We start from the raw sequence: 19,654 nt of genomic DNA on the forward strand, positions 1-19,654 counted from the left end.
CAGTCCTACTTGTGAGTAATGTAAAAAGTCATTTTCTGTTTTTTGAAATTTGAAAACCATTTGAGGATACACACCAATGAAAAACTAAGCAGTTGCAATATTTGTGAAAGGTCATGTTTCCAGTATGCAAATATGAGAAGACATTTGAAGGTACATGCGAAAGGAAAACCGCATTTCCCCACAGTAATAGTTTGTAAATGCATCTGAACAGGGCCGGATTTAGGGGAGGGCAGGCGGGGCTACTGCCCCGGGGCCTCCACAACAAAGGGGCCCCCGCAATAAAATTTTTACAAAATATCCTAACTTTCACGGGTCGAAAATATCGGATATATACATATACAGTAGAAGACCATTATAACGCACACCTTGGGACCTGATCTTTTGCATTATACAGGTTTTGGCGGTATATAGATCATTTCACAAATTTTTAAAATAATATTCAAAATATATCTATATATTAGCACTTCAGAATGAGTTTTATCTGTAGTGAGTATTAAAGCACTAATTATACAATGAGTCATTCACAAATAAATATGTTTCTTTATTACAAGAAAATGAAATATCCTGCACTTCTGTTAGTTTCATGGTTTGTATAACAGCTGCATTTTCAAGAACCATCTAGTATTTTCATTTTACTGTGAATGCTAATTTTCATTAAAAGCTTTGAATTAAGATGAAAAGATGAAAAACTGTTTCAAAATTTAGTTTTCTTAACAATTTTTATGTTTGCAAGGCAAAACAGAGGAATTTTCATAAACTTCAAAACTTATTATTTACTTCTGAAAAGTTGTGCAGTTTATAGAGAATTGCATTATACAGGTCAGCGTTATAAAGGAATTCTACTGTATATCTAAATATTCGGACATGTATCAAAGTATCGGATATTTTCGAAAATAGGATGATCTTTTTGAACCCTGATTAGGGGCCTCCACTCCTTCATTGCCCCGGGGCCTCCACACTGTTTCCAAATCCGGCCCTGAGTCTGAAAACGCTTGTGAGAAGCCCCCTAGTGCTCCTTCATCTTTAAAAGTACATATGAGACAACAGAAAATTCTTGTGAGTATTGTAAAAATAAAGAAAACTATTCTTGAAAGTCATCTTTGAAATAGTGTTCGAGAATACACGCTGAAGACAATCCACTATACTCGTATTTTTTGTGAAATGACATTTTTCTGGAATTGACATTTTACTATAACACATTTAGGGATACATAGGAGAATATGGGGCATAGTGAAATTGAGTGTGAAATCTACTCTGCTTTTAGTGCCACCTATACGGTAATGTTTTAACTATGTAGTTGCTCATGTAATCTATTCCAATAAAAAAAAAACGTAGTGCCAAAGAATCAGAGGGTTTTTTTTTTTTTTTTTTTAAACCATGTGTTTTTCTTTTGAAAATGTTTTTCTTTTTTTTGAAAACTGAATCGTTTTCTCCCAAATGTTTCCGTAAATTTTACGTATGATTGGAAGATGTAAAATCCAAAAAAATAGGAAGAAAGAAAAAAAATTAAAGTAATTTGAATTTTGTCATCTTGAATTCAAATTATGTTTTTCGCAATCACGAGTGTGTGTGTGTGTGTGTATGTAGGCATGTTTGTTTGTGTGTGTGTAGGGGGTATGTGTGTGTGTAGGCATGTGTGTTTGTGTCTGTGTGCAGGCATGAGTGTTGGTAGTTGTGTGTATGAGTGTTTGTGTGTGTGGGGGCGGGGTATGTGTATGCGTGTGTAGGCATATGTGTTTGTGTCTGTGTGCAGGCATGAATGTGTAGGTGTCTGTATGTATGCGTGTGTGTAGGTGTATGTGCGTGTAGGTGTATATGTTTGTGTGCATGCGTGTGTATGTGTGTAGTTGTGTATGTTGTACGCGCATGTGTGTAGGACATGGATGCAACCTGGAGACGGCTTTCGCTATAGGAGCAGCATTGTGAGGTCGACGATGATGGTGCGGAGGGTGGCGGTGGGAAAATAATATGATAGCATGCCAAAAACAGTCAAACGAATGCAATAAGCCAATTGCTCAAAAAAAAAAAAAAAAAAAATGCATTGCTTTACTTTAGAGATAAATTTCAGGTTAATAAATTTTCAAACTTTTTTTAATAATGTTGCGCAAATTTGCTAAATATTTTTTTTTTCTTAAATCAATGCAACTTTTCTTTTGAGGTACTTAATTATATGGCAAACCAACTATACTTTTCTAAAATTAGATAAAGAAAAAATTCAAGTAGTTTGTTTTCTTTATCGATTCATTGATTTTTAGTTCATTTCATTTTAAGTTTCAAATTAGCCCCAAGAGCAGATTTCAGCCAAAACTTCATTTTACTACCTTATTTTCTTAGTTACTTAAAAGATTCATAGAGATAAATCATGTGTCATTTAAGAAATCTGTAGTATATATAAATCAAAACTCTACAGTCTTTCATTGGCAAGATTTCAAAAAAAAAAAAAAAAAAGAATCGCTTACTTTTTTGCATCTACGATAATCGATGCAATCAGAGAAAAAAAAAAGATGCATAAAATTTTGAAAACAGAAAATATCAGTGTAAATGTGGCTGTTATAAAAAATTTTTTATGTCAAATGTTCACCTTTTAAAGAACTTTTTTAATCCCAATATAATAAAAGAATGATGTATGAATGATAGAAGAATAAATAAACATTATTTTTTATAATACAATGTCTTTAGTATCAAGATGTGTTAAGAGAATAGTTTAATTATTTGGATTTGTAGTGTAAAAATTACGAAATAAATTAGGATTGGGAAAACGTTTCAGAATGTGTATTTTTATTTGAGGGTTTTAGTTGAAATGATTTGAAAAAAAAAAATCTATTCCTCAACGCATTAAACCAGGAGAAATAATGTCTGCAATAAAAAACATAATGGTTTTCTTGAAGCCCGTTGTCCTGTCTTCAATATGTTACATTATGTAAATTAAAAGATGATCTGTAACTTTTTTCTTATTTTAAAACAAAATATGTGTTGGGTCTTTTGATTTTTAAAATTGTGAAATTTGTGATTCATTTGTAGATACTGCAAAATACTTTCTATGCTCAGAATACTTGATTTAAATTTCACTTTTATTTATGTACTAGAAAGTCGCCTGTCAATGTATGTGACGGGTGAAAATTGCTTCTACATTCGAATGAAGCAATTGCCTGTTTGGCAATATTTTGGTAGTTGAAATTTTAACCCCAACTCCATTGGATTAACCCTAAACTCCAATAGTTAGCGTTAATTGTTGACCATATTTTCACTTTTCCCCTGGAATGACACAGTTTTACCAGTAAAACAGTTTCGACCAGATCGAGTTCAGCCTTGTCACAATAAAGCCTTTCCCTGCATGTTAAACATTACCAAAACATATCATCAAATTATTATGTACCGTAATTTGGTGTGAAGGCAATCTTCCAGTTTTTTAAAAATTTTATCAAGTAATTAGGTTCACAGGTCAATATTGTTATTGTCATGTGCCAGCTAGGCTGTCAATTTGGGGTGAACTGCTTCACTTTACCAACTGTACTGTAATTTGGTGGGAAGTCCAACTTCCACAATACATACATGCCATAAAGACCCGTTTATAGATTTGGCAACCATTCACAGCACAGCATCACATTCACACAAAGGAAGGACAAGGACAATAGTTTAACTACATTCATGCCCCAGATGGGATTCGAACCCGGGACCTCTCCATCGTAGTCAGACTCCTCTGACCACTAAAAAAGGCAGGCAAATGTGAATATTAAACATTCATTAACAATTAATTCATTATATATTCATGACTTTTCAAAAATAAAATCAAGCTTCTTACAAATAGTGTTTAAACCAAATAAACCCGAAAAAAAACTTTTTTTTAAATTGGGTATTTTTCCAACCTCGCAAAGATTTAAGGATATGAAAACACTTGCAGTTATAAAAATTGATATTGTTATTTTTCTTTTGGAAGTCAAAAATTATTTTGTTTCTATAAAATGAAAGTTCTTATTATTGATGTTTAAAATGTTAATCGAGTTCTACTAAAGGAGAGTTCTTGAGTAAATTTAGTTAATATTAAGCTTGTTTTTATTTTAAGTATTTTGTACAATTATTCAAGTACATGCAGATGGGGCACAGTGAAATAGTTTATTTTGTTTACCCACTCAATCCTTTACTGAATCACTTATGTTTTCATTTATTAATTAATTCATTTATGTTCCTTCATTTAGTCATTCTACTCATTCATTCACTAATATTCTTATCCATTCAATCTTTTACTCAATGTTGTATTTTTCTTCATTTATTAATTAATGTATTTATTTTGCATCTAGTTCTGCCTTGGGCTTGGCTTAGGGACAGTAACTTACTGCCAAATGTTCATTTATTGTTTATTTTTTTTTATTTATTCATTTATAACCTTTTTTTTACCAATTCATTTTATCCAAAATATTTTATTTTTCATTCTGCCCCATTTTACCCCAGGTCCCCCTCTCCAGTGCATAACATCCAGCCCCTGGCATTCATTTGAGTTTTGATGTCATGAACTTGAATTATGGTTACGATAAAAGCCATTAGTAGAAACAGAACACCCAAGAACTAGGATCCTATAGCAATTTGTGATTAGAAAAAACATGATTTGGATTAAGGATCACAAAATTAATTTTTTTTTTACATTTTACTCAGGGTTGGTAAAAACCCGGGGTTTTTTTTTTTGTCTTTTTTTAGGGAAATTGTAGGGTACTTGTAGCATATCATAGCCTAAGTATATGGACAAAGCGCAAAAATAGTCTTGGGGTAAAAAAAGCTGGAAAACTAGTTAAAATTCAGCGTTTTCTGAAGAAAAGTATAAAAGCCGACAAAACCCGAGAATGGTGAAGTTTCAGATTTTTTAGTTTCCATGATTACCAACAGTTAAGGCAAAGTTACTTCTCAAGTGATAAAATCTATTGTTCGTTTTTAAATACTACAATTTTTTTTTTTTTTTTGCATTTTACTTTTTTGTATTTCATTTTGTTATGCAAAACTACTGTAGAACCTAAAGTAGTTTAAATCCCTTTTTACTGAATTCCAGCTTAATCAATACATTTCTTTGAACTTTATGTCGCCTGTTTTTCTATTTCTGTGTATAGAGTAAGAAATATTAAACTTTTTCATAAGATAATGAAAATACTGTACATCCTATTCAATTTTCTGTCTGACCGTTTGAGAAACCTGTTGATATCTAAAAAATATACCTTGTTTATTCGAGATTTGCTAGGTGTTGGTTTGCAGAAAATAATTCACATGAAAGCCTTTTAGCTAGAGTAGTTTCCTCTGTACAATCTACAAATATTGAGAAAATCAGACGTGACAGGACTAAGTCAAGATAATTTGAGTTAATTATTGACCGGTTACAGAAAAAGTTAAATATATTTATTTAAAATCTTTGACGTATGTTTTTAATGCCGTCGAGAGTTAAGAAAAACCATGAAAGTTCAAAACTCATTTTTTATGTCCATTGTCTGTGGTAAAGAACAAATAAAAAATAAGTTTAAATTGTGAAAGTATTTAAATTAATCAATTTTTTGAAAAAACTTCTCAGAAAATTAAAAAAAAAACACAAAAGTGGGCTAAATAATGGGTTTTTCAAAAAAAAAAAAAAACCCATTGGGTCCCACCCAATTGGGTCCAATCCGGCCAACCCTGATTTTACTATCTCTTGTGACTCATTTAACGACTTACCCTCATAAACCAGCTCTGCTACTTGGCAAGATAATTAGTGTGTTTTGGATTATGAAAGGTATTTGACAATTTTATAAGAACTTGTTTTTCTATTGTTAGTTACAGTTAAATACTTTCAGCTGCTTTCTTTTTTGTGTGTAGGTAGGTACTGGTGTATACCAATTTCCGTTCCCTGAGACTGGACGTCGCATCGCAGACACCCGGAGACTCCGTTTTGGTACAAGTGATTTTCAAACTCGTAAAATAATGTTTTGTAATGGCACTCTAGAATTTTAAAAAGTTTGCAATCTAAGAGTACATGTTGAGCACAGCCTATGCATAAACACTTTTTACACAGGGCGCTTAAAAATGCAGGGTACAAAAGCCTTATTTGTATGCTTTTATGAAAACTTCCCACTGAGAATGTAAAAAGAAGCATTGAAAGATGACCATTGACAATCGTTCTTTTTTATTAGATTGTTAAGAAAAATCCATAATCTTGCAAGAATTTTCTGAAGACACTGCTTAAAAAAAGAAATGTGATACACTTTTTCTCGATTCATATTGTTGATTATGAAACTGCTCTGGTAAATGTAAATGTGAAGCTTTGTGTGCTGAACTGAACAAAAAAAAAAAAAAAAAAAATATAGTGTAAACCTGCGTAAATTGACCACTTGCAGTGCCAAAGTTTTGTGCTCAACTTAGAGAGATGATCAACTTACAGAGGTTGATGTACATGATAAAGAAATTTTTCTGTACCTGACAATTTCTACAGGTGGTGTACTTAATGTGAATATTGTAAAAGACATTTTCTAAGAATTCTGAACTAATAACTCCCTGGAGAATACACACAAACGAGAAATCATTTTCTTGTGAGTTTTGTCTAAAAGCCAGTTCTCATTGATCAATTTTGAAAAGCCATTTGAAGATGCACCCTCAAAAAAACCTACATTCTTGTGTGCATTGTAAAAAGAAATTTTCAGATCGTTCAAATTTGGAAAGTCATTTAATGATACACACTAATGAAAAACCATATTCTTGCGAGTGTTGTAAAAAGACATTTTCTCTTAATTCAAGTTTGAAAAAACATTTAATGATACACACTAATGAAAAACCATATTCATGCGAGTATTGTAAAAACACATTTTCTCTTAATTCAAATTTGAAAAGACATTTGAGGACACACACTAATGAAAAACCATATTCGTGTGAGTATTGTAAAAGGACATTTTCTCTTAATTCAAGTTAGAAAAGACATTTAATGATACACACTAATGAAAAACCATATTCATGCGAGTATTGTAAAAAGACATTTTCTCGGAGTTTCAGTTTGAAAAAACATATTAATGTACACACCAATGGTACACATCCTAATGAAAAATCCTATTCTTGTGAGTATTGTAAAAAGACATTTTCTCAGAGTTCAAGTTTAAAAACACATTTGAGGACACACACTAATGAGAAGCCATATTCTTGTGACTACTGTAAAAAGACATTTTCAGTTAGTTCAAGTTTTAAAAGACATTTGAGGATACACACTAATGAAAAACCATATGCTTGTGAGTACTGTAAAAAGACATTTTCTGATATTTCAAGTTATACATTTGAGGATACACACTAATGAAAAACCATATTCTTGCGAGTATTGTAAAAAGAAATTTTCGCAGAATTCAAATTTGATTGCACATTTAAGGATACACGCTAATGAAAAACCATATTCTTGCGACCATTGTAAAATTACATTTTCTCAGAGTTTCAGTTTGAAAAAACATTTGAAGGTTCACACCAATGGTACACATCCTAATGAAAAATCCTATCCTTGTGAGTATTGTAAAAAGACATTTTCAGGTTCTTCAAATTTGAAAAGACATTTAATGATACACACTAATGAAAAACCATATTCATGCGAGTATTGTAAAAAGATATTTACTCTTAATTCAAGTTTGAAAAGACATTTAATGATACACACTAATGAAAAACCATATTCGTGTGAGTATTGTAAAAACACATTTTCTCGGAGTTTTAGTTTGAAAAAACATTTGAAGGTACACACAAATGGTACACATCCTAATGAAAAATCCTATTGTTGTGAGTATTGTAAAAAGACATTTTCTACGAGTTCAAATTTGATTGCACATTTGAGGATACACACTAATAAAAAACCGTATTCTTGCGAGTATTGTAAAAAGAGATTTACTCAGAAGTCAAGTTTGGAAAGACATTTACTGATACACACTAATGAAAAACCATATTCTTACGAGTATTGTAAAAAGAAATTTTCGCAGAATTCAAATTTGAGTATCCATTTGAGGATACACACTAATGAAAAACCATACTCCTGTGAATACTGTAGCGAGGCATTTTCTCTGAGCTATAGTTTGTACAACCATCTGAAAAAGCACACCAAAAGCGAAACCATAATCTTGTGAGCCGTGTGTGTCCTTTAGTGCCCCTTCATCTTTAAAAGTACAGTTGGCTCTCTGTTAAACGACTTTCAAGGGACCACAAAAAATCGTCCTTAAATGGGAAACGTCCTTAAATAGGAAACGTCCTTAAATAGAATGCTTTTAACACTACAGTGGACTATCTGGGACTGTGAAAAACCGTCGTTAAATAGAGGAAGTCGGAAAAAAAACTTTTCTTAGAAATCGTCTTTGAATTGGCATTTGAGAACACACGGGGAGGACATTGGCGTTTGGCTAATCCGCTATTTTTATCTTTTAAGCTGTATGCTTATCTCCTCTTGGCTTTTGTCGGATGTCTTTTCAACCATAAGCTCACAACATTTTGCATTGAAAAAGGCGTTCCCTGAAACGCCGAAACATATGTTTGCAGTCATCTGCGAGTTTGTGCGTTTTAGATGTTACTTTAGGTTGTTTTACTGTTCAACACAAAAGTATTTATTTATCTCATAATCTTGCGACTCTTGCTCCTTTATCTTTTAAAGTACATTTAGGAAACATGCTAAAGTGACCACTCTGAGTACTCTTGTGACCTTGTGAGTATTGTAAAGGAAAAGTTTTTTTTCTTGGAAATCATCTTTCAATCGCCGTTTGAGAACACACCGTGAAGACACAACAACATACTCGTGATTATTGTGGAAAGACATTTTTGTGGAATTCACATTCACTAACTCGTTTAAGGATATGTAGAGAAATTTGGAGCAAAGTGGAATATTGAATTATTTTCTCCGTAGTTAGCGCCACCTATATGGTAATTTTTTAATTATGTAGTTGCACATGTAGTCTATTCCAATCAGGAATGAAATATCGCCAAAGATTAAAGCTCATGAATATACAGGCAATTTTAAAAAATTGATTCTTTATATTGTATTTTTATGTTGTAAGTCTTTTGACTTATTTTTGTAACTATGAGTTGATAAAGTTCTTATTTTCAATGTTTGAAATATTAATTGAGACTTTCTATGGCATGATGCTGTGTTAATTTAGTTAATATTAATCTTATTTGTATTTTAAATATTTTGTACAACTAATTAGTTAAGAGCAATTAGTATGGGACAAAGTGAAATACAGTAGAAAACTGTTATAACGCACACCTTGAGACCAGAGCTTTTGCGTTATACAGGTTTTTGCGTTAATATAGATCATTTCACAAATTCGGAAACTAATATTCAGAATATATCTATATATTAGCACTTCAGAATGAGTTTTATCTGCAATGAGTATTAAAGCACCAATATTACAATTGGTTATTCACAAATAAATATGTTTCATAATAAAAATCCCGCACTTCTGCCAGCTTCATGATTTGCATAACGGCTGCATTTTCAAGAGCCATCTGGTATTTTCTATTTACTGTAAGTACTAATTTTCCTTTAAAAGCTTTGAATTAAGATGGAAAGATGAGAAACTATTTCAAAATTTGATTTTCCTTACAATTTTAGTGCTTGCAAAGCAAAACAGAGGGATTTTTTAAACTTCAAAACATATTGTTTACTTCTGAAAAGTTGTGCGTTTTATAGAGAATTGCGTCATATAGGTCGGCGTTATAACGGTCTTCTACTGAAGTTGATTTCGTTTACCCACTCAATCCTTTACTGAATCACTTATGTTTCCATTTATTAATACTTCATTTATATTCCTTCATTTTGTTATTCTACTCATTCATTCACTGATTTTCTTGTCCATTCACTCTTTAACTCATTCATCTATTTTTTTTCATTTACTAATTAAAGTTTTTATTTCACATCTAGTTCTGCCTTACCCTTGACTTAGGATCCGTAACTTACTTGTAAATATTCATTACTTGTTTAATTACTGTTTTATTTATTCATTTGTAACCTTTTATTTACCAATTTATTTTTTAAAAAATATTTTATTTTTCACTTTGCCCCATTTTACCCCAGGTCCCCCTGTCCAGCACATTACATCCAGGCCCTGGCATTCATTTGAATTTTGACGTCTTGAATTCAAATTATGGTTGCGGTGAAAGCCATTAGCGGAAACAAAAAACCCAACGAGTAGGGTCCTATTGCATTTCGTAATTCGGAAAAACATGATCCAAATTAAGATCTCAAAATTCAATTTTTTTCCACATTTTATTATCTCTTGTTTGTCATTACCCTCATAAACTAGCCTTGATACTCTGCAAGATAATTAGTGTCTTTTCACTATGAATGGTATTTGATAATTTTATAAGAATTTGTTTATCTACGATTAATTACTGTCAAATAGTTTCAGCTGCTTTCTTTTTTGTGTGTAGGTACTGGTATATACCAATTCCAGCTCTTTGAAACTGAACGTCGCATCGCAGACATCGGGAGATTCTGTTTCGATGCAAGTGATTTTCAAACTTGTAAAATAGTATTTTGTAAAATCATTCTATAATTCAAAAAAAAAAAAAAAAAAAAAAAAAAAAAAAAAAAAAAATCAAAATCTAAGAGTACATGTTGAACACAGCCTATGTATGAACAGCTTTTACACGGGGTACTTAAAGATGCAGGCTACGAAAGTCTTATTTATTTGCTTTTATGAAAATTTGCCATTGAGAATGTAAATTTAGAGTCAATGAAAGACACATACCTTTGACAATCGGTCTTTTTATTAGATTGTTAAAAAAAACCCCATAACCTTGTAATTATTCTGTAAAGGCACTGCTTAAAAAATGAAATGTGATGCACTTTTTCTGAATACATATTGTTGATAATGAAACTACTCTCGTAAATGTAAAATTTGATGCTTTGTGAGCTGAACTGAACAAAAGAAGAAGCGTAGTGTAAACCTGTGTCAGTTGACTACTTGCGGTGTGGAAGTTTTGTGCGCAATTTAGACTGTTGGTCAACTTATAGAGGGCGATGTATATGATAAAGAAGTATTTCTGTACCTGACACCTTCGACAGATGGTGTACTTACAAAGGTGGTCAGCTTTACAAGTTTTTATGTATAACGTTTTTTCATTGATGTTATTATATTATATGATTTAACTTAATTATAATCTGCATTTGAGCTATATTTCATGTGAAAGAATAGTCTTTAAATTATTTTGCCATGTCAGTTCCTGTAAATACAGACTCAAATATGCATGAAACATTGTGCGCTAGAAAGAAACCACATGCTTGTTGTGAATATTGTAAAAAGACATTTTCTAAAAACTCTGAACTAATACCCCACTTGAGAACACACACAAATGAAAAACCATATTCTTGTGAGTATTGTAAACAGACATTTTCTCAAAGTTCAAGTTTGATTACAAATTTGAGGATACATACTAATGAAAAACCATATTCTTGCGAGTATTGCAAGAAAACATTTTCTAATAGTTCAAATTTGAAAAAACATTTGAGGATTCACACAAATGAAAAACCATATTCTTGTGAGTACTGTAAAAAGACATTTTCTCAAAGTTCAAGCTTGATTACACATTTGAGGATACACACTAATGAAAAACCATATTCTTGTGAATATTGTAAGCAGACATTTTCTACTAGTTCAAATTTGAAAAAACATTTGAGGATTCACACTAATGAAAAACCATATTCTTGCGAGCATTGTAAAAAGACATTTTCTGATAGCTCAAGTTTGAAAAGACATTTAATGATGCACACTAATGAAAAACCGTATTGTTGCGAGTATTGTAAAAAGGAATTTTCTCGGAGTTCAAATTTGAAAAACCATTTAATGATACACACTAATGAAAAACCATATTCTTGCAAGTATTGTAGAAATACATTTTCTGATAGTTCAAGGTTGAAAATACATCTGAGGGTACACACTTGCGAAAAACCATATTCTTGTGAGTATTGTAATAAGACATTTTCTCGAAGCTCAAATTTGATTATACATTTGAGGACACACACTAATGAAAAACCATATTCTTGTGAGTATTGTAAAAAGACATTTTCTCAAAGTTCAAATTTTAAGAAACATTTGAGGACACACACTAATGAAAAATCATATTGTTGCGAGTATTGTAAACAGACATTTTCTAATAGCTCGAATTTGAAAAGACATTTAAGGATTCACACCAATGAAAAACCATATTCTTGCGAGTATTGTAAAAAGGCATTTTCTGAGAGTTCAAAATTGAAAATTCATCTGAGGATACACACTAATGAGAAACCATATTCTTGTGAGTATTGTAAAAAGGCATTTTCTCAAAGTTCAAATTTGAAAACTCATTTGCAGATACACACCAATGAAAAGCTCTATACTTGATATATTTGTGAAAGGTCATTTTTCAGCGTGCACATATGAAAAGACGTTTGAGGGTACATGTGAAAGAAAAACAATATTCTTGTGAGTACTGTAACAAGGCATTTTCTCATGGTAATAGTTTGTATATGCGTCTGAAAATGCACACCAAAGCAAAATCATAATCTAATGACTCTTGTGAAGAGTCCTTTAGTGCTCTTTCACCGTTAAAAGTACATTCAAGATACCAGACTAAAGAAACAGGGTTTGTACGCTCCTTCAAAACTTTGGGAAATGTGGGGCAAAGTGAAATGGTGAAACATTTACACGGTGAATTCAAAACACCACAGTCGAAGTCGTAATTTTTGTGAAACAACATTGTTCTGGAATTCACATTGAACTCATTTAAGGATACCTGGGGAATGTGGGGCAAAGTGAAACATTTACTCTGCTTTTAGCGCCAACCTTTAAAGTACCATTTTAACTATGAACAGGGTGTCAAGCGAAGGGCTCCCTAATTTCAAAATCACATGTCTTGAAAACAAAGAAAGATATTGGAATAAAACAAAACAGTGTGTCTACTGGGAAACCCATAAAAATCATGTGGAGAAACTTGTAAATTAGTGATAAAAATTACCAACACGTGGCGCTGCACGCTGTAATTGCAATAAAAATCCCCATAAATAGAGCTGCGAAGGGGTTGCAGACTGCGCCATTGCAATTTTATGGGAGGGGGCTGTTTTGAGGGGTATTTTTCACTTATTTGGGGAGGGGGAGGGTCTTCGCGATTTTTAGGGGGGAGGGGGTGGGCATCCCTGCTAAGTCACTTATATTTTCATTAATTAATTAATTTACATTTCTTTGTTTAGTAATTCTACTCATTCATTCACTCTTTTCTTCACATACTGCAGTGAAATCCCGTTACAACGAATAACAATACAACAAAATTTTCGTTTCAACGAAATACATTTTCAGTCCCAATGTAATTGCAATTACATTGTTCGAGTTCCTTTACAACGAAATTCCCGTTACAGCGAACAAAATTTGTGGTCCCTTGAAGTTCGTTGTAACGGAATTTCACTATAATTATATACTTCTTCACACATAAGTCGTCATGTTGCCTCTTACCTTTGTTAGGAGCTCTGAATTCACTGTTATTTTCAAAATTAATTTCCAATTTGTTCATTTTAAAAATTGTTATCCATCTCACATTCCCGTACTACCAATGAAGAATTCTCTTGTGTTTAATTATTTTTAAAAGATAAAGTTATCTGTCAGTGAAAGCAGTTTATAAAGTTTCTATTGCATTCAATACTTTGTCAAACAATGTAATTGTACCTGATTTATGACTCAGTTCAGACTCTTTACCATTTTGTTATGTTGTGTGATTAATAAATAAATATTGCTTATTGAAATTCTGAGTTCTGATTCATTTGTCTTGATGCAGACATGTATGTCGATGTAATAGCTATTCAAAGGAAGCAATAAATGATACTGGTAAAAAAAGTTATGTTTGAGTGAAGTTCACTCAACAGCAAAGTAATCTAACAAGAAAATATTTCTATTATAGTTTAAGTACATACGAAAATTTCAAAAATGTTAGTAATTTAGAGCTGAAATTACAAAATCTTTGCTTTGACACCACTATCTCACGTTACCTTATAAAAAAGTTCACTATAGTGCAGAGTTGGCAAAAACCCGGTTTTTTTTTAAAAAAGCCCATGGACCCAGGGTTTTTTGTTTTTTTTTTTTTAAATAAAACCCCCAAAAAAACCAACTAAAGCTGGGTTTTTAAAAAAGAAATGTGATTTTTATTGTCTTTTTTCAGGGAAAATGTGGGGTACTTGTAGCATATTGTAGCGTAAGTATATGGATAAAGCACAAAAATTGTCTTGGGGTAAAAAAAAGCTGGAAAATTCAGCGCTTTCTGAAGAAAAGTATAAAAGACGACGAAACCCAAGAATGGTGAAGTTTCAGATTTTTTAGTTTAGTTAAGGCAAAGTTATTTCTCAAGTGATAAAATCTATTGTTTGTTTTTAATTACTTCATTTTTTTTTTTTTTTGCATTTTACTGTATTGTGTTTCATTTTGTTATGCAAAAGTACTGTAGAACTTCAAGTAGTTTAAGTCCCTTTTTACTGAATTCCAGCTTAATCAAGACATTTCTTTGAATTATATGTTGCCTGTTTTTCTATTTCTGTGTAACGAGTAAGATATATTAAACTTTTTCATAAGGTAATGAAAATATTGTACATCAAATTCTGTTTTCTGTCCGACCGTTTTTAAAACCTGTTAATTTCTTAAAAATATACCTTGTTTATTCGAGATTTGTGACGTGTTGGTTTGCAGAAAATAAATCACATGAAAGCCTTTTAGCTAGAGTAGTCTCCCCTGTACAATCTACAACAGGACTCGGTCAAGCGTTAGTCAAGATAATGTGAATTATTTATTGACCAGTTAATGAAAAAAGTTACATATATTTATTTAAAATCTTTGAAATATTTTTTCAAGAGTTAAGAAATACTATTAAAGTTCAAAATTCATTTTTAATGTCCATTGTCTGTGATGAAGTGCAAATAAAAAAGAAATTTAAATTGTAAAAGAATTTAAATGAATTAATTTTTTAAAAATCTTCTCAGAAGATTTTTAAAAACAAAAAAGTGGGCTAAGTAATGGTTTTTTTAAATAGGTTTTTTTCGAAAAAAACCCCATAGGGTCCAACCCAATCGGGTCCAATCCGGCCAACCCTGCTATAGTGTGCTCAAAGTGTTTTGGGAACACTTTTGTGTATCTCCTTTTCTTTTCTTATAAGTCTTCTTATAAATGCCTAAAATACTGATATATGACCTTTAAAAATAAAAGATTTGCAAAGTGGGCGACTAGAACTAAGTAATACGTAATTCATTGGCTGTGTATAGTGTATATGTGAAATACTTTGCAAGCGACTCGAAGTCAAGTCTCTTCCATGGCGTCACGTACTTTGGCTCTATATTACTAGAACCCCTGTAACTGGAGAGGCCGACGCATCCGCCATTTTGGAGCAAGTGTACAACAGGGAAAGCTACCTTTATTGGCAATCCTTCGCCAAACGGGGAACGGGAAAGCCGGAGAGCGAAGGTGAACATTGGCGAAATTTTGGAAACAGTCGGCGTCGTTTCCAGGCTGCCAGTCACTTCGCGGGCTTTTATTTATCCATTTCTTTTTTTTCTTTTTTCATCTGCTGGAAATCTGAAGAGCCGAAATCTTTTCTTGGGGCTGTTTACACAATTAACAGCCGAACAATCACCCATTTGACTCCATTTAACACACGTTAAAGAAATGTAAACATCAGCAGCAATGCTATCGCTATGAAGGAGTGGATCAAGTTTGCTCCAAAATGGCGGATGCGTCGGCTCCTTCACTATAGGGGCCTTATGTATTACGCCGATTGAAGAGGAGAAAGGAGTTGACAGTATGTGAGGGGCAAACGAAAACTCGAATTGAAAAAAAATCGTATTGTGATTAGTCGAAGACCAGCTTGTTTTTTTGATTGTCAATAATATTACGTTGTTCTGACACCAACCACCTACAAACTACGAGAGTCATTTCGTTTGTTATCTTCTTTTAATTTAAGGTTATAATTATTGAAATAAAAAACGTGCCTCCGGGCAAAGCGGGTTTAGGATTTAATCATATATATTCATTTATAATTTCTCGACTCAACGTTCTATCAACATTCTTATGGAAATGTTATAAAAGAACTAGTTAAGCGACTGTATTGTGTATTTAAAATTATATAAGAATAACGGTTTGATCATGCAGCATAAATGATCATCATCTGCGCTTTTTTAAGTTACAAATATCATCTACTGTACAGTATATGGTCTTCGGTACAACTATAGTGCATTTGTTTACTACATAATGTACGTACCGTAGTGGTTTGTTTATTTTAAGTCTTTCTTTCCCATTGATCATTGATTTTGTGCATTGTAGCAGTTTTTTTTTTTTTTGTTAAAAAAACGATTTTTTTAAAAAATACAAATAAAAATTCAATTTTTTATGTAAGAAACAATAGAGTATAGTTAAGAAGTGGTTTTTAACAGTTTGAAGTGGTGTTTATAAGTGTCTTTAATTATATGGATATGTTTATAAAAGTCTTTACACATACCCTTCTCCACAACGCGAAATTTCGACTTACGCGAGGGGTCTTGGAACGCATTCCTCGCGTAACTCGGGATTCGACTGTACTGTGGAAGTCGGACTTCACACCAAATGAGGGTTCAGTTGGAAAAGTGAAGCAGCGCTCCCCAAATTGCCAGCCTGGCTGGCACAAAACAACAATAACAAAAGCTGTAAATAAAGCACGAAAGTAAGGTTGTGTTGTCCACCTTTTTCCGGCAACCCTAAGCAGGGTTGCCAGATGCTAAAAAGTGCCCAAAAAGGAATAATTTATCCTCATCGAGTAGACAAAGATTGTTCTCATACATAAAGAGTATAAGTTGTTAACGAAACGCTTAAGTGATGGTTGCTTACGAATTGCGCGTGAACCAGTCAGGGTTGCGAGTACATAAATGGTGCCAAAAAATGAGTAATTTACCCTCATCGAGTTTCCAAAAATTTTGTCATAAATGAAGAGTAAAATCTGAAGAAAACGATTAAATAAGGTTGCCTACCTATTGCGCTTGAAGTAATCAGGGTAGCCAGGGACGAAAAGTTGCCCAAAAATGAGTAATTTACCTTCATCGAGTTTCCACATAAGTAATATAAAAAATAAAAAAAAAATGTAGGCCAAAATATTACAAAGCCGATTGTATAGGGTTGCCCAAGCAACAGTGGTCCAATCATAGTTGTTGCTATTCCTCTGTGGTTCCTTCCGACGCCCGCGCCAAACGAGGCGCCAGGACCCGGTGCGTTGCCAAACCGCTAATTATTATTTTTTTAAATTCTATAATTAATAATAAATATTAATAATATTAATAATTAATAATATTAGATTAATATTAAAATTATTAATACTTATAGATAATATTAGATTAATATTAGAATTATTAATATTTACAGATAATATTAGGTTAATATTAGAATTATTTAAAAAAGATAGTATAAGATAAATAAAATAATTATATCTTCTGTAATTAATTTAATTTTTTAATTAATTAAAATTTATTAAACTGTTTAATTTTAACTATAAAAATAACTTATTTAAGTCCAATTTAAATAATAATTTCCATCTCTTGTACGTAATATTTTTTTTCTTTTTGATTGAAATAGTAAACCTTTTTCCCCTCCCCCCTGAGGGGGGCAAAATGTGCCGTGACCAGGATTCGAACCTGGGTTATTGCGGCCACAACGCAATGTACTAACCACTATACGATCACGGCGACAACAGGTGGTAGCTTACTTTTGAGCAAAACAGAAATCAAATGTTGTTCTAATTTTGTTAGCAGGAAGGGTGTGTCAATGAACCGTAAAAAAAAGCATGCTATTTTATAGTTTCTTACACTCATTAATAGATGGCAGCACTAATAATTATTCAGAGCGAGTAGACAGTCAAGGAATACAGGCCTCCCTCGTATAAGGGGCCATTCATTAATTACGTAAGGATGATTTTGGCAATTTTTGACCCCCTCCCCTATGTAAGGGTAAGTAAGATTTTTTAGCCCCCCTATCTTACGTAAGATTCCATTTCGTTTTTCAGAAGAATAAAATAACGAATCTTTTACATCACTGGAATTGTTTTTAAATTCACGACAGTTTTTTTTTTTTTAAAAACGTGTTTGTGTAAGCAGGGCCGATCCTAGGGTGTCGGCCGCCCGTGTGCAAAGACCTGATGTGCCGCCCCTCAAGAGTAATTTGCATATTTTGACTAATCTTTAAAACGTCTATATAAATCTTTCTTCAAATTTCTGTACCAAGTTCTAATTTAAAAAAGAAAGAAAAAAAAAACAGAAGAATGATGAACTTATAAAAAGGAAGAAAAGTTTTATAATAAGAAACTCCTTAAGTACAATGTATATCTTTGAAGAAAGTAATAGATACCAAAATTTACTAGTCTTAAAAACGCATTTTATAGTTTGTCTTCGGTGACATCAGAGGAAGGATGGAGGAGGGGGAAGCGGGGGGGGGGGGATTGCTCCAAGAAAATTATCGAAATTGGCGTATGAAAAATAGTTTTAGCTAATATTTGGTTGTGATCGGTTGCAAGGACAAAAGATATATTCAAGGTGCATGGAGAAGTTTTCGAAATAGACGTCAAATATCGCAATTTATGAACTTTTTCGAGACTTCAGATAATAGTAATGTTGGAGTTCTTTCCTAAAATTCTTCCAAAATTGATATCAGTTCGAAGCTATCTATGTGACCGTAGCGTAGGAAGGATCGGCGCTCTTCCCGAAAATTTTCCGAAACTTAAGTTTTAATTACGCAATTTTGGGTTACCTTTGTTGACGTTGCTAGAGGGAGGGAGATTCAGTCGTCTCCCACATCGAAAGTTTTCGAAATTGAAGTTCACAAATTTAGGCTGTCTTTGGTGACGGTAGGGGATCTAGCGGCTTTCCTCCGGTAATTTCTCGGCACTATTGTTTCAAAAACCTATTTTTGGCTATATTTGAAAACAATAGGGGAAACGTGAAAATATTCCGAACCGAAATATTTTTCAGAACTAAAATCCATTATAGGCTATTTTTTAGAAGGAAGGGTTTTGAAGCTCCCAAGCGGATGTTTCTAAAAGAGCAATTTTATACTATCTTTGGTGACGTTAACGAAACTGGGAAGCTTCGGCGGATCTTAACGGATGTTTTTCGATATTAATATCGGAAAAATACAACTATAGACTTAGATATGCCCTAGTGCGGTTAGAAAGTTACATAAGCCAAGCAGTTCTCCTCCGGGATTTTTTAGAAATTGAAGTCCCAAAAACGTATTTTAGGCATTGTTTGCTAACGATGGGACTAAGAGCGGGCGGGGGTTCAGTGTGCCCTCACGAACTGTTTTTTGAAACTGAAGTCAATTTCAGGCTAGTTTAGGCAGGAAGGGTTCTGTGGCTCCACGGAACCGTCTAAAAACGAAATTTTGAGGTATAGTGATATTGCATTGGAGAAAAGGGAGATCTGGTGTCCTTCCCCGAAAGTTCTTGAAACTGGTGTTTGAAAAACGCAACTTTGGTTTGTTTTCAATAAATTAAGTGAGAGGGGGAGGGATTAGGGGCCTCTCTAAAGACGCTAATTGAGACTGTCTTTGGTAGTAATCGCAAAAAGTCCATCGCAAAAATTTCGAAAAAGAAATTCATTAAGCAATTTTTGAGGACAGTAGGAAGGGTTGTCCTCTAAAAACACATTTTGGATTTTGGAGCCAACATT

General features: G+C 32.7%; 1 protein-coding gene and 1 non-coding gene across 2 annotated transcripts; one reads left to right on the forward strand and one right to left on the reverse strand.

The window, feature by feature from the left end:
• The first annotated feature begins 10,981 nt into the window (after window positions 1–10,981).
• On the forward strand, window positions 10,982–13,059 carry LOC129233384 (zinc finger protein 271-like). Its single transcript, XM_054867419.1, has 2 exons — window positions 10,982–10,998; window positions 11,363–13,059. Exons 1-2 carry the CDS (start codon window positions 10,982–10,984, stop codon window positions 12,339–12,341), a joined length of 996 nt encoding a protein of 331 aa, XP_054723394.1. The 3' UTR covers window positions 12,342–13,059.
• Window positions 13,060–17,605: 4,546 nt separating this feature from the next.
• Trnah-gug (transfer RNA histidin (anticodon GUG)) lies at window positions 17,606–17,677 on the reverse strand. The gene has a single exon. It is a non-coding gene; the product is annotated as a tRNA-His (tRNA).
• Window positions 17,678–19,654: the final 1,977 nt, after the last annotated feature.

The sequence above is a fragment of the Uloborus diversus genome, unplaced genomic scaffold (genome assembly GCF_026930045.1).
Source record: "Uloborus diversus isolate 005 unplaced genomic scaffold, Udiv.v.3.1 scaffold_366, whole genome shotgun sequence".
Taxonomy (NCBI): Eukaryota; Metazoa; Arthropoda; class Arachnida; order Araneae; family Uloboridae; genus Uloborus; species Uloborus diversus.